This window comes from Apteryx rowi, unplaced genomic scaffold (genome assembly GCF_003343035.1).
Source record: "Apteryx rowi isolate R43461 unplaced genomic scaffold, aptRow1 scaffold_125, whole genome shotgun sequence".
NCBI classification, from domain to species: Eukaryota; Metazoa; Chordata; class Aves; order Apterygiformes; family Apterygidae; genus Apteryx; species Apteryx rowi.
In genome coordinates, this window is record NW_020447475.1 from 1,268,399 (window position 1) to 1,285,097 (window position 16,699).

Here is a 16,699-nt window from a genome sequence, read left to right on the forward strand (position 1 = left end):
TGATTTTAAAATCTGATTTGAATAGTCCATAGGAGGAGGTCTTAACTGTACCTTAGTTGGGATGACTATGTAGTTTCTCACTGCTAATACTTAATTTATACAGGCTGAGGATATTAGTTTCCACAAAACAGTTTTTTCGAACAAGATTCTGAACTCTTTTMTCTTACTGGTAGTGGTTCTACTGATATCCCTGTTGGTTTCAGTGGAACTAATGACAGAGTCTTTTGAGCTTGCTGAAGATAAATGAATGTCATGAGTTGTTATAACGTATAGCTAAATTGGGACTGCCCTGTTTAGACTCATGTAGTTGGAGAACCAGCTGTGTGGGAGAGTCTGCTCAGATGGCGAAATTTATTCCTCTGGCTCTGCAGTAGTCATTACAGAGGGGAAAAAAGCAAAGAGAAGACTTCTCTCCAACCCCCACTGCTGAACATCTGGTAAATGAAGGGTTGGAAAGTGCCTGTGCACTCATGATAAATGGTGTGTTTTTAATAAGCAGCAAGAGTTTGGCCAGCTAAATGCTGTGTACGGTTAGCAGAGGACAGAATTGTATGTCAGCTCTCTAAATAGCCTTAGCATTTGGAAGACAAAGGAATTGAAAATAGGCAATTGTGCTGCTGGGATATTTCTGGGACTGCATTCAGTGACATCTCCACTGCTCCCAGGGGTYGAGCGGTTACTTCCTCTTGTTTTGTGCTCCTGACATGAGTAGGTCAGTGCGCAAGTGACTTACATTTAATGGGTGCAAGTTCAGGCATGCAAGTACTAAGAAAAAGAAGCACCAGAGCAATTGCCTGTGAAATCAGTAATGGTGGAAGAAGCTGTAGGAATGCTGTTTGAACTGGGTCATCTCTCAGAGAACGGTTGAAGAGAGACGAGTACTAATCCTGAACTAATGCAACCTGGGCATATCTGTGGACTTGAAATGAGTATAGGAGATTCATAACAGTGAGAACCAAGTCTGTCTTTTCTCCCTCTGTCCCTGTCTCTCTTTTTCCCTCTTTTCATCTCTCATTCCTTCTTTTTTTTTTCCTTTTAGGCAATATCTGCCCAATTTCTGTCTTATTTGTCCTGAACACTAGTTTATGTAGTTTATAGCTATGCCAGCCTGAATTCACTTCATGTCATATGATCTTGGAGGCTGCACAGCTCTAAACCTGGCTAGCACATTGGATGGAAGATCACATGCAAATTCCAGATACATTGGCACCAGCCGAGGATCCATGACGGCAGTGTTTGATCACAGAAGCTAGTAACATATGCTAGTCAGCCCCATCATCATTACTGTACCAGACCAGAATAAAAACAAAACTAACCACCCTGCAACCTTCAGTTATTTTTAGGGTGACTCAATGCAGCCAACTCTGTCTGCTCTTTAGCACTGTAATAGGAAAGAAGATGGATGCTTCTCTATGAACCTTCTCTATGTAGCTATTCAAGTAACCCCTCTTCTAACAGGCTTTGCTTCATCAGGCAGTGGGTCAGTCTGGGAGGAAAGAAAGCTCTCGGTGAGCACATCATGTCACACATGGTGTTCACTGGTATTTTCTTCCCTGTCTGGATCTAGATTTAAGCTTATTTATTTATTTATTTATTTATTTTCTTTCAGTGTGATTATTTCTGGCTTCCAACTAAAGAATAGGCTACCTAGTATTTTCTTCCTGGACTGTACATCTACCTGGAGAGTGATCTGCCTAATTTGCAATACCGTTACATGTATCAGATAGTCTGTATTTAGGGAAAAATATTATTCTGCACTTTATCATCCCTGTCACTGTAGCAAAACCTCTCTCTATGCCAAACCAAGTCATGATCAACAAGTTTATTCTGGGATGGGTATTTGGGTGGGAGGGGAGGGGGGGCAAGGGGGGGGGGGGGATGGGGGGGGGGGGGGGGGGGGGGGGGGGGCAAGGGGGAGCAGGATTTATCCAAGACTCACTGTAAATATCACGTAATTCTGGCAGCAGGACTGTCTGTCTGGTCATGAGTACACTGTTGGCAGGGGGATGGGTTCCAAAAAGAAAGAACCGAGACTGTAGTATTTTGTGGTACGGCCTGGTTGGTGAAATGAGGTGCGTTCCACAACTGATGGAAAGTAGAAAGGAAAGCCAGCACGTGATACTCCTTTCACTTGACTCAGAGGCATACACTGAATGCCAGAAYGTGTGGCAAACTCATCTAATATAATTCCGATCTGTTCCTGTGTTCTTTTTCCTCATAGCCAAGTTGACTTGCCTGTTCCTAAGCTGGTTACATGTCTGCTTGCAGATTCAGGGTCAATATATATGGCCTGGTTAAAGATCCCATATATTATGTGTTTTTTCTTTTATTTTTTTCCCTTTTGCTCTTGTGTGGGGGAAACTGATTTGAAGTGCTGCAGCTTGTTTATCCACATAGATTGGTGAGGAGTGTGTGCGTGTGAATGCAGGAATGGATAGAGATACATTTCAAAATTCAAAGAAAATTGCCAGATGTTGGGCTAATACAGAACCTGCTACTGAGAGCAGCAGAGAGAGCACAAATTATTTTCCTCTGGTGTGAGAGAAAACTGGAAGCAGTCTGAGACTGTCCTGCATGGCCCCTTTTTCCTCCAGTTCATCCCGGTCAAAGAGTATATAGTCTACAGGCATACCTCATTTTATTGCACTTCCTTTATTGCGCTTCGCAGATATTGTGTGTTTTACAAATTGAAGGTTTGTGGCAATCCTGCATTGAGCAAGTCTGTCAGTGCCATTTTTCCAACAGCATATGCTCACTTCGTGTCTCTGTGTCACATTTTGGTAATTCTTGCAATATTTGAAACTTTTTTATTATTATTATATCTGTTATGGTGATCTGTGATCAGAGATCTTTGATGTTACTATTGTAATTGTTTCGGGGCACCATGAACCGTGCCCATACAAGATGGTGAACTTAATCAATAAACGTTGTGTTTGTTCTGACTGCTCCACTGACTGGCCGTTCCCCCGTCTCTCTCCCTCTTCTCGGGCCTCCCTGTTCCCTGAGACACAACAAGACTGAAATTAAGGCAATTCGTAACCCTACAATGGCCTCTAAGTGTTCAAGGGAAAGGGAGAGTCACACGTCTCTCACTTTAAATCAAAAGCTAGAAATGATGAAGCTTAGTGAGGAAGGCATGTCGAAGCCAAGATAGGCCGAAAGCTGGGCCCCTTGCGCCAAACAGTGAGCCAAGCTGTGAATGCAAAGGAAAAGGTCTTGAAGGAAATTCAAAGTGCTACTCCAGTGAACACACGAATGATAAGAAAGTGAAACAGGATATGGAGAAAGTTTCAGTGGTCTGGGTAGAAGGTCAAACCAGCCACAACATTCCCTTAAGCCAAAGCCTAATCCAGAGCAAGGCCCTAACTCTCTTCAGTTCTATGAAGGCTGAGAAAGGTGAGGAAGCTGCAGAAGAAAAGTTTGAAGCTAGCAGAGGTTGGTTCATGAGGTTTAAGGAAAGAAGTTGTCTCCATAACATAAAAGTGCAAGGTGAAGCAGCAAGTGCTGATGTAGAAGCTGCAGCAAGTTATTCAGAAGATCTGGCTAAGAGAATTGTTGAAGGTGGCTACACTAAACAACAGATTTTCARTGCAAACGAAACGGCCTTATACTGGAGGAGGATGCYGTCTAGGACTTTCATAGCTAGAGAGAAGTCAATGCCTGACTTCAAAGCTTCAAAGGACAGGCTGACAGCAAGAGAACTAGAATTAGAAATGGAACCTGAAAATGTGACTGAATTGCTGCAATCTCATGATCAAACTTTAATGGATGAGGAGTTGCTTCTTATGGATGAGCAAAGAAAGTGGTTTCTTCAGATGGAATCTGCTCCTGGTGAAGATGCTCTGAACATTGTTGAAATGACAACCAAGGATTTAGAATATTACATAAACTTCGTTGATAAAGCAGTGGCAGGGTTTGAGAGGATTGACTCCARTTTGGAAAGAAGTTCTATTGTGGGTAAAATGCTATCAAACAGCATYGCATGCTACAGAGAAATCCTTCGTGAAAGGAAGAGTCAATGGATGTGGCAAACTTCATTGCTGTCTTATTTTAAGAAATTGCCACAGCCACCCCAACCTTCAGCAACCACCACCCTGATCAGTCAGCAGCCATCAACATCGAGGCAAGACCCTCCATCAGCAAAAAGATTACGACTCGCTGAAGGCTCAGATGATGGTTAGCATTTTTTAGCAATAAAGTATTTTTTAATTAAGGTATGTACATTGTTTTTTTAGACATAATGCTATTGTACACTTAATAGACTACAGTATAGTGTAAACATAACTTCTGTATGCACTGGGAAACCAAAAATTTTGTGTGACTCGCTTTATTGTGATATTTGCTTTATTGYGGTGGTCTGGAACCGAGCCCACAATATCTCCGAGGTATGCCTGTATAAATATGGCTTTAGCTGGGRTTGCTGTTCAGAAACAGCTTCAACCAAATGCAGTCCTCTATACAGAGAAGGACTCCTGTATGTAATAAAAGAGGAAAGGTTAAGTAGAGGTAAAAAAAATGAGCAGCTTTGGAGATCTTCTAAACTAGTTATGGTTTTGGACAAACTTACCCTTCTGTCAGGGACTTCTAGGATTCAAAAAGTGTTTTGCCAAAATTTTCCTGCCAGCAAATATTTTTGCTTGAAGACTTATGGAAAACAAACACACATGGGGTACAAATCTAGTTTAATTAAATTAATTTACAAATACAAACACATATTTATGGAAAGTATTGTGCAGGGTAAATCCAGCCATGACATCCACAATGAGCAGGAACCTAATTTCTTTCTGTTTTGGTATTAACTGAAACACACTTACCAGGACTGTAGGTTCTGTTTTAGCAAAGAACTAAAACCACATTACCTGCCTTTAATTACTTAAGTAGTCCCATTGAAGTAGAGATTATGTAGGTTTTTTTTAATACAAGGATTCATGTCAGTGCTTTGCCTGATGCAAACCTGAATTAAAAGAGTTTATAGGCATACAATTATTAGCCTTATTACCTAGTGGTATGAATTTTTTAATGGAAAATGTGCTGTTTGTTTACAAGGCATGACATGTTTTGCAGATAAAACTTGGACTCATTTTCATGTTTTTATCTTTCTCCTTTTCAAGTGCCTCTAAGTCCACCAACAAACTTGAAATTTTCTGATGTTGGACACAGTAGTGCTAAGCTAACATGGGATCCTGCTTCCAAAAATGTAAAAGGCTATCGCATCATGTACGTTAAAACAGATGGAACAGAAACCAATGAGGTAAATTATTAGCTCTTCCCTTCTCTTATCTGTCTCAGACCTCCCCAAACTTCTTTAATTACTAAGGGTAACCTTTACAAACAAATGTTAACTTGCAAGCTGTAATAAAAGATTTACTAAAGAATTCTGAAATTTAGTGCAAGCAACAGTTTGCTTAGTATGGGACATATATTTGAAGTGCATCAGATAGGTGGGCAAAGTATTCTAAACTTCTAACATGCCAAAACAGTCATAGCTTGCACACACAAACTGACAAAACTACTCAAGTCAGTAATGGTTTGCAGACTTGACTAAGTGTATGGTGTGGAAATACTTATTCTTGATTCAGTCCAGGTAACAAGGCTTCCAGTAYATCATATGTCATGATATAAAGCTTATTCAAAAAGACTATCTGAAAGCTTCACTATATTTTATTACATTTATTGCTGTAGTTGTATATTGGAGGGAAAATTGACTTTCCTTGAGCAGAATGGTGACAGGATGATACCAATTAGTTCTAATTTAGACTCTTGCTGTTTTAATAATTTAGTTATGCAATATGATATTTGCCTTGTGACTGAAGGTGTTTTGTATTAGCTTTTAACAGCCTGAGTTCTCTGATAGAATGAAAACTGGGATGAAATGAAATGGTATTAATACAGAAATAAAAAGAAGTAGAAAACAGTTTTAGAAAAATGATGATGAAGTCAGTCTGATTATTAAAACAGGCCAGATCCCTTAAAAAACAAGTTGTCATATATGCCTTAGCCCTCCAAAAATTCTTTAATAGTAGCTATATGTAATTATGTTTTTTCCAGAAATTGCCTTGTCTTTCTTACATATGAGATGAATATTTGTATTAAACCTGAAAGAAACTGTTCCCAAGTTTAGAAGAGAGCATGTCTGTGTAAAGTTTTGTCTTTTTTTTTTCCTCAAGYTCCCTTAACATTTAAGTTAGGAATCACTTGACCTCTTCCTAAAAGTTAATCTTAATATATATAATGTCTTGTCTGCATTCATCATAATGGTATTTGAACTTCTTGGGCTTGCTTTAATATACTTTATACTGTGAGTGAATGTTCAGTAGGTTTTTACCAACTTCTTAACTCTTCTTTTATGTCTATTGAAAGAGCAGGTGGCATTTTCTTTGTTTGTTTTGGATTGGTATCGTTTTCCCTATGGTGCTGAGCTAACATGACACTGGATGGTTGGACTGATACACTGCCAGTTTATACAGCTTTGAGTTTTATATCCTCTGCAAAGTCATGTTAACTGTATTCTGGATAGAGACCAGATGAAACTGTCATYTTTTATCTTGACAAATATTAACCATAACAGTTTATGCAACACTTATCCATAATAACAAGGGACTGGATTTGATAGCCCAGGAAGTTCCTTCCATTTACACATTCCTGAATATACAGTGCTGATATTTTAGCTAGTGAGCTAGGCTTACTAAGACTGTATTCTCCTTTTCTCTAGTTTGTCATGAACAAAAAGATCTATTTTTAATGGATTTTGCCAGATTTTATGGCCCTGAATTTATCTTTGTTCATAGTTTCACAGAATTTCTTTCCTGATTACATGATGTTTTCTCTCTGTATTACCCAGAAGAATTTCAGAGACTGATACTGTAAAGCAGTTTTTTTTTCCTTATTCCTAAGTATGATCAATATCTACTGCAAATTACACTTTCTATAGGTGGAAGTTGATCGCATTTCAACACATACTCTGGAAAGTCTGACATCCCATACAGAATATACTGTTGCTATTTTCTCCCTSTATGATGAAGGGCAGTCCGAACCACTTACTGGCAGCTTTACAACAAGTAAGTATTGCTGAACTTTTAAAGGTTTTCCAAGAAGAATTTTGATATTCACTCACTTTACTGGAAAGTAACAGCAAGTGTCTCTGACTGTGGATTCAGATGTATGGAGAGCTTACAATTCATTTCATTGGAGTTTTCAGTGTCATTGCTCCCTTATTAATGGGGCCAGTTTCATCCTCACTCATGGGTGTAAGCTCTGACATCATGAACACATCTGTGTGGATAAGATTCATTTCTTCAGTGTTCACAGAATCAGCCATTTTTAAAGCATCTTTTATTCCATTTAGGTGGTGAAGCAGCTGTCTCCACAGCTTTCTGAAGCATCATTCAACATGATGGCATTTATCTCTCTGTCTGAAATGTGATGAATTTTGAATCATGCATCTAACTAGTGAAAGGTGTAGGCAATAAAGGGTACAACCATAAATACAGGGGGAGAAACTGGAACACAAAAAGGAGAAAATATGACACCTAAGGCTCCTGTGGTCCCTTTAGCACAGTTACAGTTTGGAGCAGTTCTGCAAGTTGTCCGTTCATTAAACAAATGGCTGATAACACTTGTAACCTTTTCTAGCATAGCAATGGGAGGAGAAGGACTTTGAGGGAGGAAAGAGAAACATGAGGTGGACAAGGAAAAAGGACATACATATCAGCAAGAGGCTGATAGCCACATGCCAAGTGCGAGTGGGAATGCGCACAGAGCCTCTGGCAAGGGCAGGGATTGGGACATTGGTCTGAGGTGAAGGAAAAGAAAAGAGCATGGTGCACAGAGCTCTGAGTAAAGGAGAGGAGTGAGGGTTGCATGGGGCTCCTTCAGTAGAGAGAGAACAAGGAGGATTTAATGCATGTGGTTGGAGTACATAAAGAGCATGTATTGTGGGTGTTCCCCTCCTCCAGTTATGAAAACACTTCCCCAAGTACCAGTAAACAGGCAAAGAATCAGCAGTGCCTCTAATGTTATACTCTTCCTGACAAGCTGCAGGTGAAATGGTTTGTGCCTGATGTTGTCATCTATGTAGGTTTCAGAAAATAATTTACTCTCACTTCTCCTTTGTGTAATATTTTGCAGAAAAGGTTCCAGCTCCCCAGCATTTGGAAGTTGAGGAAGCATCAACAGATAGTTTTAGGGTCAGCTGGAAACCTACCTCCTCAGATATTGCTTTTTATAGATTGGCATGGATACCTTTGGATGGGGGGAAGCCTGAAGAGGTGAGTTGCCTTGAGTCTCCAAGTGTGTGAAATGGAAGAGGGAATCCCACTCTGAGGACACCTGTGCTGCAAACGCCTAACTTTTGCCAACTAAGTGTGGCCAGTTGACTCATTCAGAGAAGAATCTGCCCCATTACAAAGCTCTCTGAAATAAAATCAAACCGATATTCCAGTTTGTTTTGAAGAGGAGGTGAGGAAAGAAGAGATATGCGAATAATCAATCTAGTCTGTAATGTACCAGTTGCCACAGACCTAGCTTTGCTGTTCTGTACTGCTTCAGTTTTCATAGGGTCATATTGTTTGCTTTGCTGTGAAGAAGATGAATGTGGCTGAGCGAGAGTTGTCGTAGCCTCAGATGAGGCTCCAAATTTGTCTARTAAGCTGTCCACAGTAAAATCACTTGTTAAGCTTTAGCTATGAACCATTCCTTACAGAGGGAAAAGTTTGCACATAGTAATTTTTTCCTTTTTATGATTTTCTTTCTCTTTTTCCTGCCAATGCTGTATTTTTTTTGCTCTAGGCCTTTGTGCATCTTTTCTGTAGTGCCATTTTTTCATTAGGCTGAGTCTTAAATGATTTTTCATCTCTTCAGCTTTTTCTACTTTATTCTCTTTTTCCAAATACTTTCCCAAATAAATCCCTTTCCCAAATTTTCCTCTTTCATAGTCTGTCTCATATCCTCTCCTCCCTTTTCTTTTTTTTATTCCCTCTTTCTTTTTCCCCTCTTTTCTATTCCTCAGTCTCCTCTACCCTCTCAGACATCTCTCTCTGTAGGCACCTGCACTGTGAAGAGGGGCCACATCTGCAAACTATCTGCCTGGGCACAGGGCATGGTGGGGAAGATTATGTTGCTGGGCCTAGGTTTCACGCATCATTTTTTCTTTCATTAGGGCAGAAAGTGGTCTGTTCAGACTAGGTTATGTGGCATTTTTCTGGAAATTAGCCTAGCCTTATTCTTGCCTCCCTTCCACCTGGCAAGAAGCAGTCCCACGAATTGTTGAAAGAAGTTACAGGAGGGGGTGAGGAAAAGGAAGAATTTGCAAATGAGTGAGCTGACGCAAGTCATCCCCCAGAGTTTCCCCTGCAATGGATGGACTGATTTGTTTCTGTGTTAATTTCCAGTGAGCAGTTGCCAGCAAATCCCTTTAATCCATATGTGTTTTTGTAGTGGGATTTATGGTATCTGTGGTGTTTTTTGAGTGTGAGAATAAATGATCACAAAATATTTGAACTTTTAAGGTTCCACTTACTCAGTTCATTCATTAAGAATTGCTGGAGGCCCTCATATTTTTGTATCTTGAAATATTAAAAATCCCCAAGCTGCTTTCTTGTTTTGCTTGCATGACTTCTCTAACAGGGTCAGGCCAAGGATAGCACAATACCTCCAGGCTGTTGCCTCTTTAAACTTCTTTCCCAGCTAAGYGATCAGTCATGCAGAGAAACAACATGCGCTCCCTCTCTTTCTTCCAAGACCTGGCTTGCCGATTAGCTGAGTGGGGTCACAGAGTGGTGATGAGAATTACACACCTCTCGGCTTACTTCACACACTACTGATGCGTGTGAGAGTTGTGCAGCGTTAGCACTAAAGAGCTGGAATAAGATTTTTAAGAGTGACCTTCTATTTGTAGGTTAAAGTAGAGAATGCATGTTGTTATACTCTTGCRTTGGTTACTCTTCTTGCTATGCCTGTTATTTGTCCTCTCCGCTTGAAAGTTCAGCACTTGTGTTCTTTTTTGTGTTCTTCTCTGTGGGCTAAATTGGCAGGGAGTGGAGGGTGATAGGAGTTACATTTCAGAAAGGATGCCAAAGTAATGTACAAGACAGTAACGATGCATAGAAAGTTCATGATGATTTGATACACCTGACTGGAGGCTCTGAGGAACTGGAAAGGAAGGTATTACTTATACCTACTTAGAAAGCAGCTAGACTCGCTCAAGCTCACTTCTGAATTTTTCTGAAGAAAATTTTTACCAGAAAGTGCAGTGTGGGGTGCCTAATTCATAATTTGATTGTTGCAGAAGACATGGGCCCAACTCATCTCTCTCTGCTGTCGTTTTCTATTTCTGAGTTCAGAAAGTCTGTGATTTTTATTTTTTTTAATGGGTCCCTCCTCCACGCAATTTTTCTTTTTTCTGGACTTTGCCTGTCTGTCAACTAAGGAAATCTTATTCTGTGATAGTGAAAAGAATAAAGTGTGATTTGCTATTTCTGCTGACTGCTGTAGTAGATTTTATGCAGCAGAAGCGTTGTTTGGTTTCCATTACAAACCTTAATTTGATTCCCTTTGTACRGTGGCCACCTTTAAAAAACTTGCCAGTGTTACTCTAGAGAAAGATCGTTTTATCCTAGTATTTGTCTGCATAGCCTAAAAACTGTTCCCAAAACCAGTCAGCCCATTTCACTAGAATTRCTGCTCAGGTTCCTTGTATTCTCCTTTACAGTTCCTCTGCTTCCAACTCCATCTGTTGATCCTTTCCAATGAAAATATTACAAAACAAAAAGATCCAAAGTGAAACCTTCCTCTTACAGTTGACATTGCATATGTGAATATTCTGCTGGTGTTGTAGGTAAAAATCAAGGAAACTTACTCTGTAAAACACCACAACATTACAGCAAATTCATCAGCAAAACACCTCCCATAGTTCCCAAGTCTACAGCAAATGTCCTTTCTGTTACACCATACAAACCACTTGATTGCTTTGGCTGTGGACAGACATCCTTTCTGGATCTAGCTCTGTCAGTGGAATAAATTTCTCCTTTGTGCAGTTTGCTACCACCTTCCTGCCACAGATTACCATTTCATGTACACACATCAAATCTGCTAGTGATACAGACTGTACAAGCCGTCCCTCACCCTGTTCAATCAGAACAAGCCAGACCTGGTAAAACAGCAGCAAAGACCAAYTACTGAAACTGTGTGAGGTGACGTTCTGATGAGTGAGGAACCAAGATGAGGTGCTGTGCTACCAGCCTGGGCAGCAGGGAGGGTGATAACCTGAAGCAGCTGAGAGATGGTGGAGTTAGGAACCTTTTGCATTTATACAACTGTTTGCAGGGTCTTTTTTCCCTGAGAGTAACATTCAAATGTGTGGAATCATTACTCAGATTATAATTATGTTAGCTAATGGCAGCGTATTCTTACCTTTTGAAACTGCAAAGGTATTACCTTAATGTTGCTGATGTTAGAGATCATGTTCAGWGACAAAGTGAAAATTTGAAAACCTGAACATAGGTAGTTGTATGTTAAGTATAGAAACAGCATTTTGCAAAGCTATGGAATTGCTGAGTGTGTTTGCTGTAATGATGTTCGAATGGTAGAAAAGTAAACTAAAGTTAATCTAGTGTTATGTTGCTTTCATCAGGGAATCTCAGTGATTATTTTCAAATGAAATGCACATGGTCAGCTTTAGCAAATAATTAGCTGCAGATGAAAGTCTAAGATTGCACATTAGAACATTCAAGCCAGCAATAAAGTAATAAATACATTCTAAATACTCCTAACAATTTTTTTCCAAACTTTATCTGGGTTACTTCTAATTTCAGTGTAATTAATAAATTATTTGGGCATATTGGAGTGTAGTTTTYTGTGATTTTAAAGTAGAATCTTTTTTCCTTACTTAACTTCAGTTAACTTATATAAATTAATCAAACACAAAACTCTTTTGCTTTAACCTTGCTCTGTTTTTTAGGTTGTCTTAAAGGGAGACGCAGACACTCATGTTATTGAGGGTTTGTTGCCCAACACAGAATACGAAGTTTCTTTGCTGGCAGTTTTTGATGATGAAAGTGAAAGTGAAGTTGTTGCTGTTCTTGGAGCTACATGTAAGAAAAAATATTGATTATGAATTTTAGAAGTTTTTAAAATTTAATGCATAAATCTTATGTTTAAGATATAATTAATCTTTGAGTATCTCTAACATTGAAGAATATGGTGATTTATCACCAAGGCTTTGCTGATTGTATTTTTTGCTCTTCTTATTTAATATTGTGTGGTAGATGGTATTGAATCAAGATGATGGTTTGGCTCCCTCTCTGAGCAGTGGTGTTAATAGCCTTTGGATGAGATAATGAATTCTTTCATCCTACATTTCAATATTTAGTCATGGAACAGGGTTCCTTATTAGAAGCTATATTAGTTTTTGTTTGGGGAATAAATGTTTTAAAGTAAATAGTTTACAAGAATTTCATTGAAAATGTTTGGCATTTGCACCATACCTTTTTCCTTCCTATTTTTGTAATTTATCCTCACTGGAGTTGCACTCATTCTTGGCTGTAATAGCGATCCAGAAAGTTTACACTAATACTTGTGAAATTACCATGGAAGTAACAAAAATAAAACTTAAAATCATCTTCAGTGTAATATTATAGCTCATAACTGAAACAGTGGCCAGCTATTTCAGCTAGGTTGCTAAAGTTCAGTGGCATACTTAGTCATGTATTTAAATCCACTGCTATTTAGTAAAGAAATATATTTTTTATTTTAAGCATATGTTTAAGTGCTTTGCTAAACGTACATAGAATCCTGATTCAGGCCAGAGAGTTGGATTAGATGCACATGGAGATGCAACYGCTATACTTGAACAATATCTACTATAATAATCTGCAATCAAATCGTTGCCCTGAAGATGTTCATCTCCCTCTTTTCCTCTCTCAAATAACCAGTACTTACCATACCCATCTCTAAAATAGTTTGAATCTGAAAATGTATTATTTTGTTTTAAGCCTGTTTCTGGAGAAATGTACAGTTTTGTGGAAATTGGCTTTACTCAAGCAGATGATTTCAGAGGACCAACCTGAAAAAGCCTCTCCTTCCTCTCTACATCAGACATGAAAAATAACTTGTCCTTGGCTGACAGTGTTATTTCTTCCCTAAGAAATCAGGCTGTTTTAGGTTTACTGGAAGGATATGGATTTTTTATTTATTTATTTTATTTTTTGCTAAATGAAGCACTTTGGAAAGTAGTGGAAAAGGCAGCTCTTCAGCAATTTGTTTCTAACATATTAAAGGAGCTTTTCTGTGGGAAAACATTTGATTTTGTTTTTAATCTAGCCTATTAAAGTATCAGTAAATTACTACTGAAGAGCAGGGTAGTATCCTTGTTGGGATGATGTAAACTGATGTGTGTTCTTTCTGTTTCTCCTATTCAGTGAGGGAAAAAAAAMCTTTCTTTAAAAATTCATGCACACATTTTCTTTTTATGGCTAGTGACTTGGTTAAGTCAATGGCTGTGAATTTTTCATGTGTAAATTCAAAAACTTATTTGATTCCCATAAATTAATCTGGGGCTTAATCTTGAATCTTCTGTTAAAACAAGAGGTCCYTAACCGTCCAAAAGATGCTGCCTTTGCCAAGTGTTCCTGGGTGTACTTCCTCTTTTTACTTAAAGAGTTCTCAAATCGGTTAGTAAGATATTCTTAAGAAAAGGTGAAAGTGGAAGTCATGGTGCAGTGCTCAGCCAGAAATGTGGAAGACTATATGTATTCTTATTTAATGGTACAATTTATAGTTGTGTCTTATCTGCAGAGCTAAGTGCTGATCCTGTAAATAATGTGCCTAAAGAAAACTAAATGAACAGTTCTCTTTTTAGTTTCTAAAATGCCCAAAGTGTGTGGGATGCTTGTGTGTGTGAGTACAGTTTCACTATCATAATTAGAAATAGGAGATAAATACTGTGACTTCCCTACCTTGTTGAATTGTTATCGAGCTGAGTGTTGTTTTTCAGTTGCGATGACTACCACAATACCTACCACGGTGGCTACTAGCAGTACCACAACTTCTAAGCCCACAACAGCAGGTAAATGGAAAAAAATGTAAACAGTTTAAATGCTGAAGGCAAGCAACTAAGGCTCTCTGCAGCATAACACCCCCAACAGATCAAGGAGCAGAGAGCTGTGATATTAATGAGGGGCTGATAACCCCAGTTCCTGGTGGTTCAAGTGGTCAGTGCAGTCCCTTGTCACATCATGTGGAGGTGTAGACCCCAGGGGTGGGATGTCACCTGCAAAAGGCACACACTATCCTGCTCCTGCACAACCCTTCTGCTTGTTTCCAGCTGCCTGCACCTGGCATGTGGGATTGAGGAACCAAACTGTAACACGGTGTAGGGACTTTGAATGGTACTAGAGATGTTACGTAGGAACAAAGAGACTGAATCCAATTTGGAAAATCCAGCTCCCTTTTCTCTTTTTTTTGTGACTGAAAACACTTCAGAATTTTGTTTTGTTTTGAGGGTTCTGTTTGTTTTCCCTGGAATTAGCAAGCTGACTTTTAGGGATCAACAGTTTTACATTATTTCTCTTCTGTAACAGTCTAGCTGTAGTAGATTTTTGATTATTCTAAAGCTCCACAAGCCAAGCAATTTAAGTAAACAAAGCATGTGGGATAATACATATTAACTGGAACATAAGATAAGTATTATWTTATTAAGTTATTAATATTTAGTTGTTATTAAGCCCAGGTATTACTGAACTGTAGGTGTTTGCCCCAGATGGGTCTGCAGACCCACCATGACTTCAGTGGAGATGTAATGTCGCTTGCAGTTAGTTGATGATAACTAGCACAAATTTTAAATCTAAATATAGAGTTTAGAAGTTATTAATTGAATTATTTTTGGCTTTAGTTTTTCGACCAGGAATAAGAAACCTTGTTATAGATGATGAAACAACGTCAAGCCTGAGGGTGATATGGGACGTTTCAGATCACARTGTTCAGCAGTTCAGAGTGACCTATCTGACTGCGAGAGGTGATCGTGCTGAGGAAGCGGTAAGAATGGTCTGTATGGGTTCCTTGCATGGTTAATAGGCTTGAAAAGTTTGTTTAATAATTTCTAAGGCATGGTCTCACCTTATGTGACACTCTTGTTGCAGTTAGGAGATGATCTATGTTTGGTATTACTGAGATTGAACTTGAAAGCTTTGATCCTGCAGTGCCTGATGCATAGCACACAAGGGCAGTCACATGCTCCTGATGCAGATCAAGGCCCTGTTGCATGTGTGTTTAAAGAGGTTGTGGTTAAAAGACTACCTGCCTGACTTCTTTTTCCCATGCTTTTTAAATTTGGCTAATTTGGGGGGAGGGGTTAATCCTAGGCCTTTCTCTATCCTAARCTTGTCTTTTAACACTGCTCAAGATTGTTCTGTGCAAAAATTGAGGGATTTCTTTTATTCAGCAGTTTTGTTCCTTTCCTCATTTTATGCTCAGCCAGTATAATTAGGGCTCAAATGCAGACCTCTCATACTGCTCACAGGACCTGAACATGTCACTGTAAGCACAGCGCTTTTTAACTTAAGTGCCTAAGTATGCTTGTTATTCTTTTAGTATCATGTGATGATTAAAACTAAAATTGTTTTACAAAAACTAAAGCATCAGATGCTCAAGACATTAGGAAAATATCTGAAAGCATGACTAGTACTATGAGTACTCTTCTTTGCATATAGCAAATAAAAAAAATCCTAAGTGTGCTATTTTAAGATTTCACAATTTTTGAGATAATCTCAGAATACTGTGAGGCCAAGAACTTTCTTTTTAACATTTGGAGAAATGTTAATATTACAATGCTTGGTTTCCACAAAAATCAAATTTTTTAATTTTAAGATAGCTATATGTAGATATATTTAATAGAGTAAATTGTGTAGTGCAAGCTTATTTTCTAAGTTAATCGTTCAGAATGCAAAAATATTCCCATCAACCTCCTTCAGTAGAGTTTTGTTGGTCTCAGTCATGTGACTCACTTCTGTTCATGTCAGTTATATTAAAAATATGGGATATTCTTTTTGATACCAGCAGCTGTCATTTTAGCCCTATTTTTCTTTAAAGACGGTATCAATGGTTTAAAAAGGAGTTATTTGAATATTTTTTTCTAGAAAGAATATGAAATAGCCTTTTTGCATTTTGATTTCATTCACCTTTTATGAGACTTTAATAGAAAAATACTTTTTAGTCGTCTCTTTCATCTATAATCTGAAAAAAAACTCTTAAAACAGTGGTTTCCTTTTGGACTGGAAAACATTCTTAGTAAATCTACATTGACTATATGATAGTACAGTATATAACACATTGCAGAGCAAGTAAACTTGCACAGCGTAATGGGTGCAACTCATTGCTCATGTGACAATAGGCAGAAGTTCAGATTCCATATTTACTGTGTCAGCTCTGGAAARCTTAATCAAATTCAGCTAGATCATATAAATGTAGTTCTGTTTTAGTATTCAATGACTGGCTATTATTTTGAAAGGAAATTAAAACTGTAGGAAGGGTATTTAAATTCTGGCTATTAGAAGGAATTGAGTTGACTCAAAAATGCATTAAAGAAAATAATAAATTTGTAAGATTAGGCATCTTGGCTGCAATTCAGCAAATTATTTAATTTTAAGTAAACAATTCTTACTATCTTTGGTCAYAATTCAACAAGCTAATTAAGCATGTATTTCAG

General features: G+C 38.4%; 1 protein-coding gene across 1 annotated transcript in view; it reads left to right on the plus strand.

The window, feature by feature from the left end:
• COL14A1 (collagen type XIV alpha 1 chain) overlaps nt 1-16,699 on the plus strand; it is a 134,157-nt gene that overhangs the window by 53,167 nt on the left and 64,291 nt on the right. The window contains exons 13-18 of the mRNA XM_026055693.1: nt 5,112-5,251; nt 6,932-7,058; nt 8,128-8,267; nt 11,957-12,089; nt 13,991-14,062; nt 14,888-15,030. Of these exons, the coding sequence (XP_025911478.1) occupies nt 5,112-5,251; nt 6,932-7,058; nt 8,128-8,267; nt 11,957-12,089; nt 13,991-14,062; nt 14,888-15,030 (755 nt within the window). The remainder of the gene's footprint in view (nt 1-5,111; nt 5,252-6,931; nt 7,059-8,127; nt 8,268-11,956; nt 12,090-13,990; nt 14,063-14,887; nt 15,031-16,699) is intronic.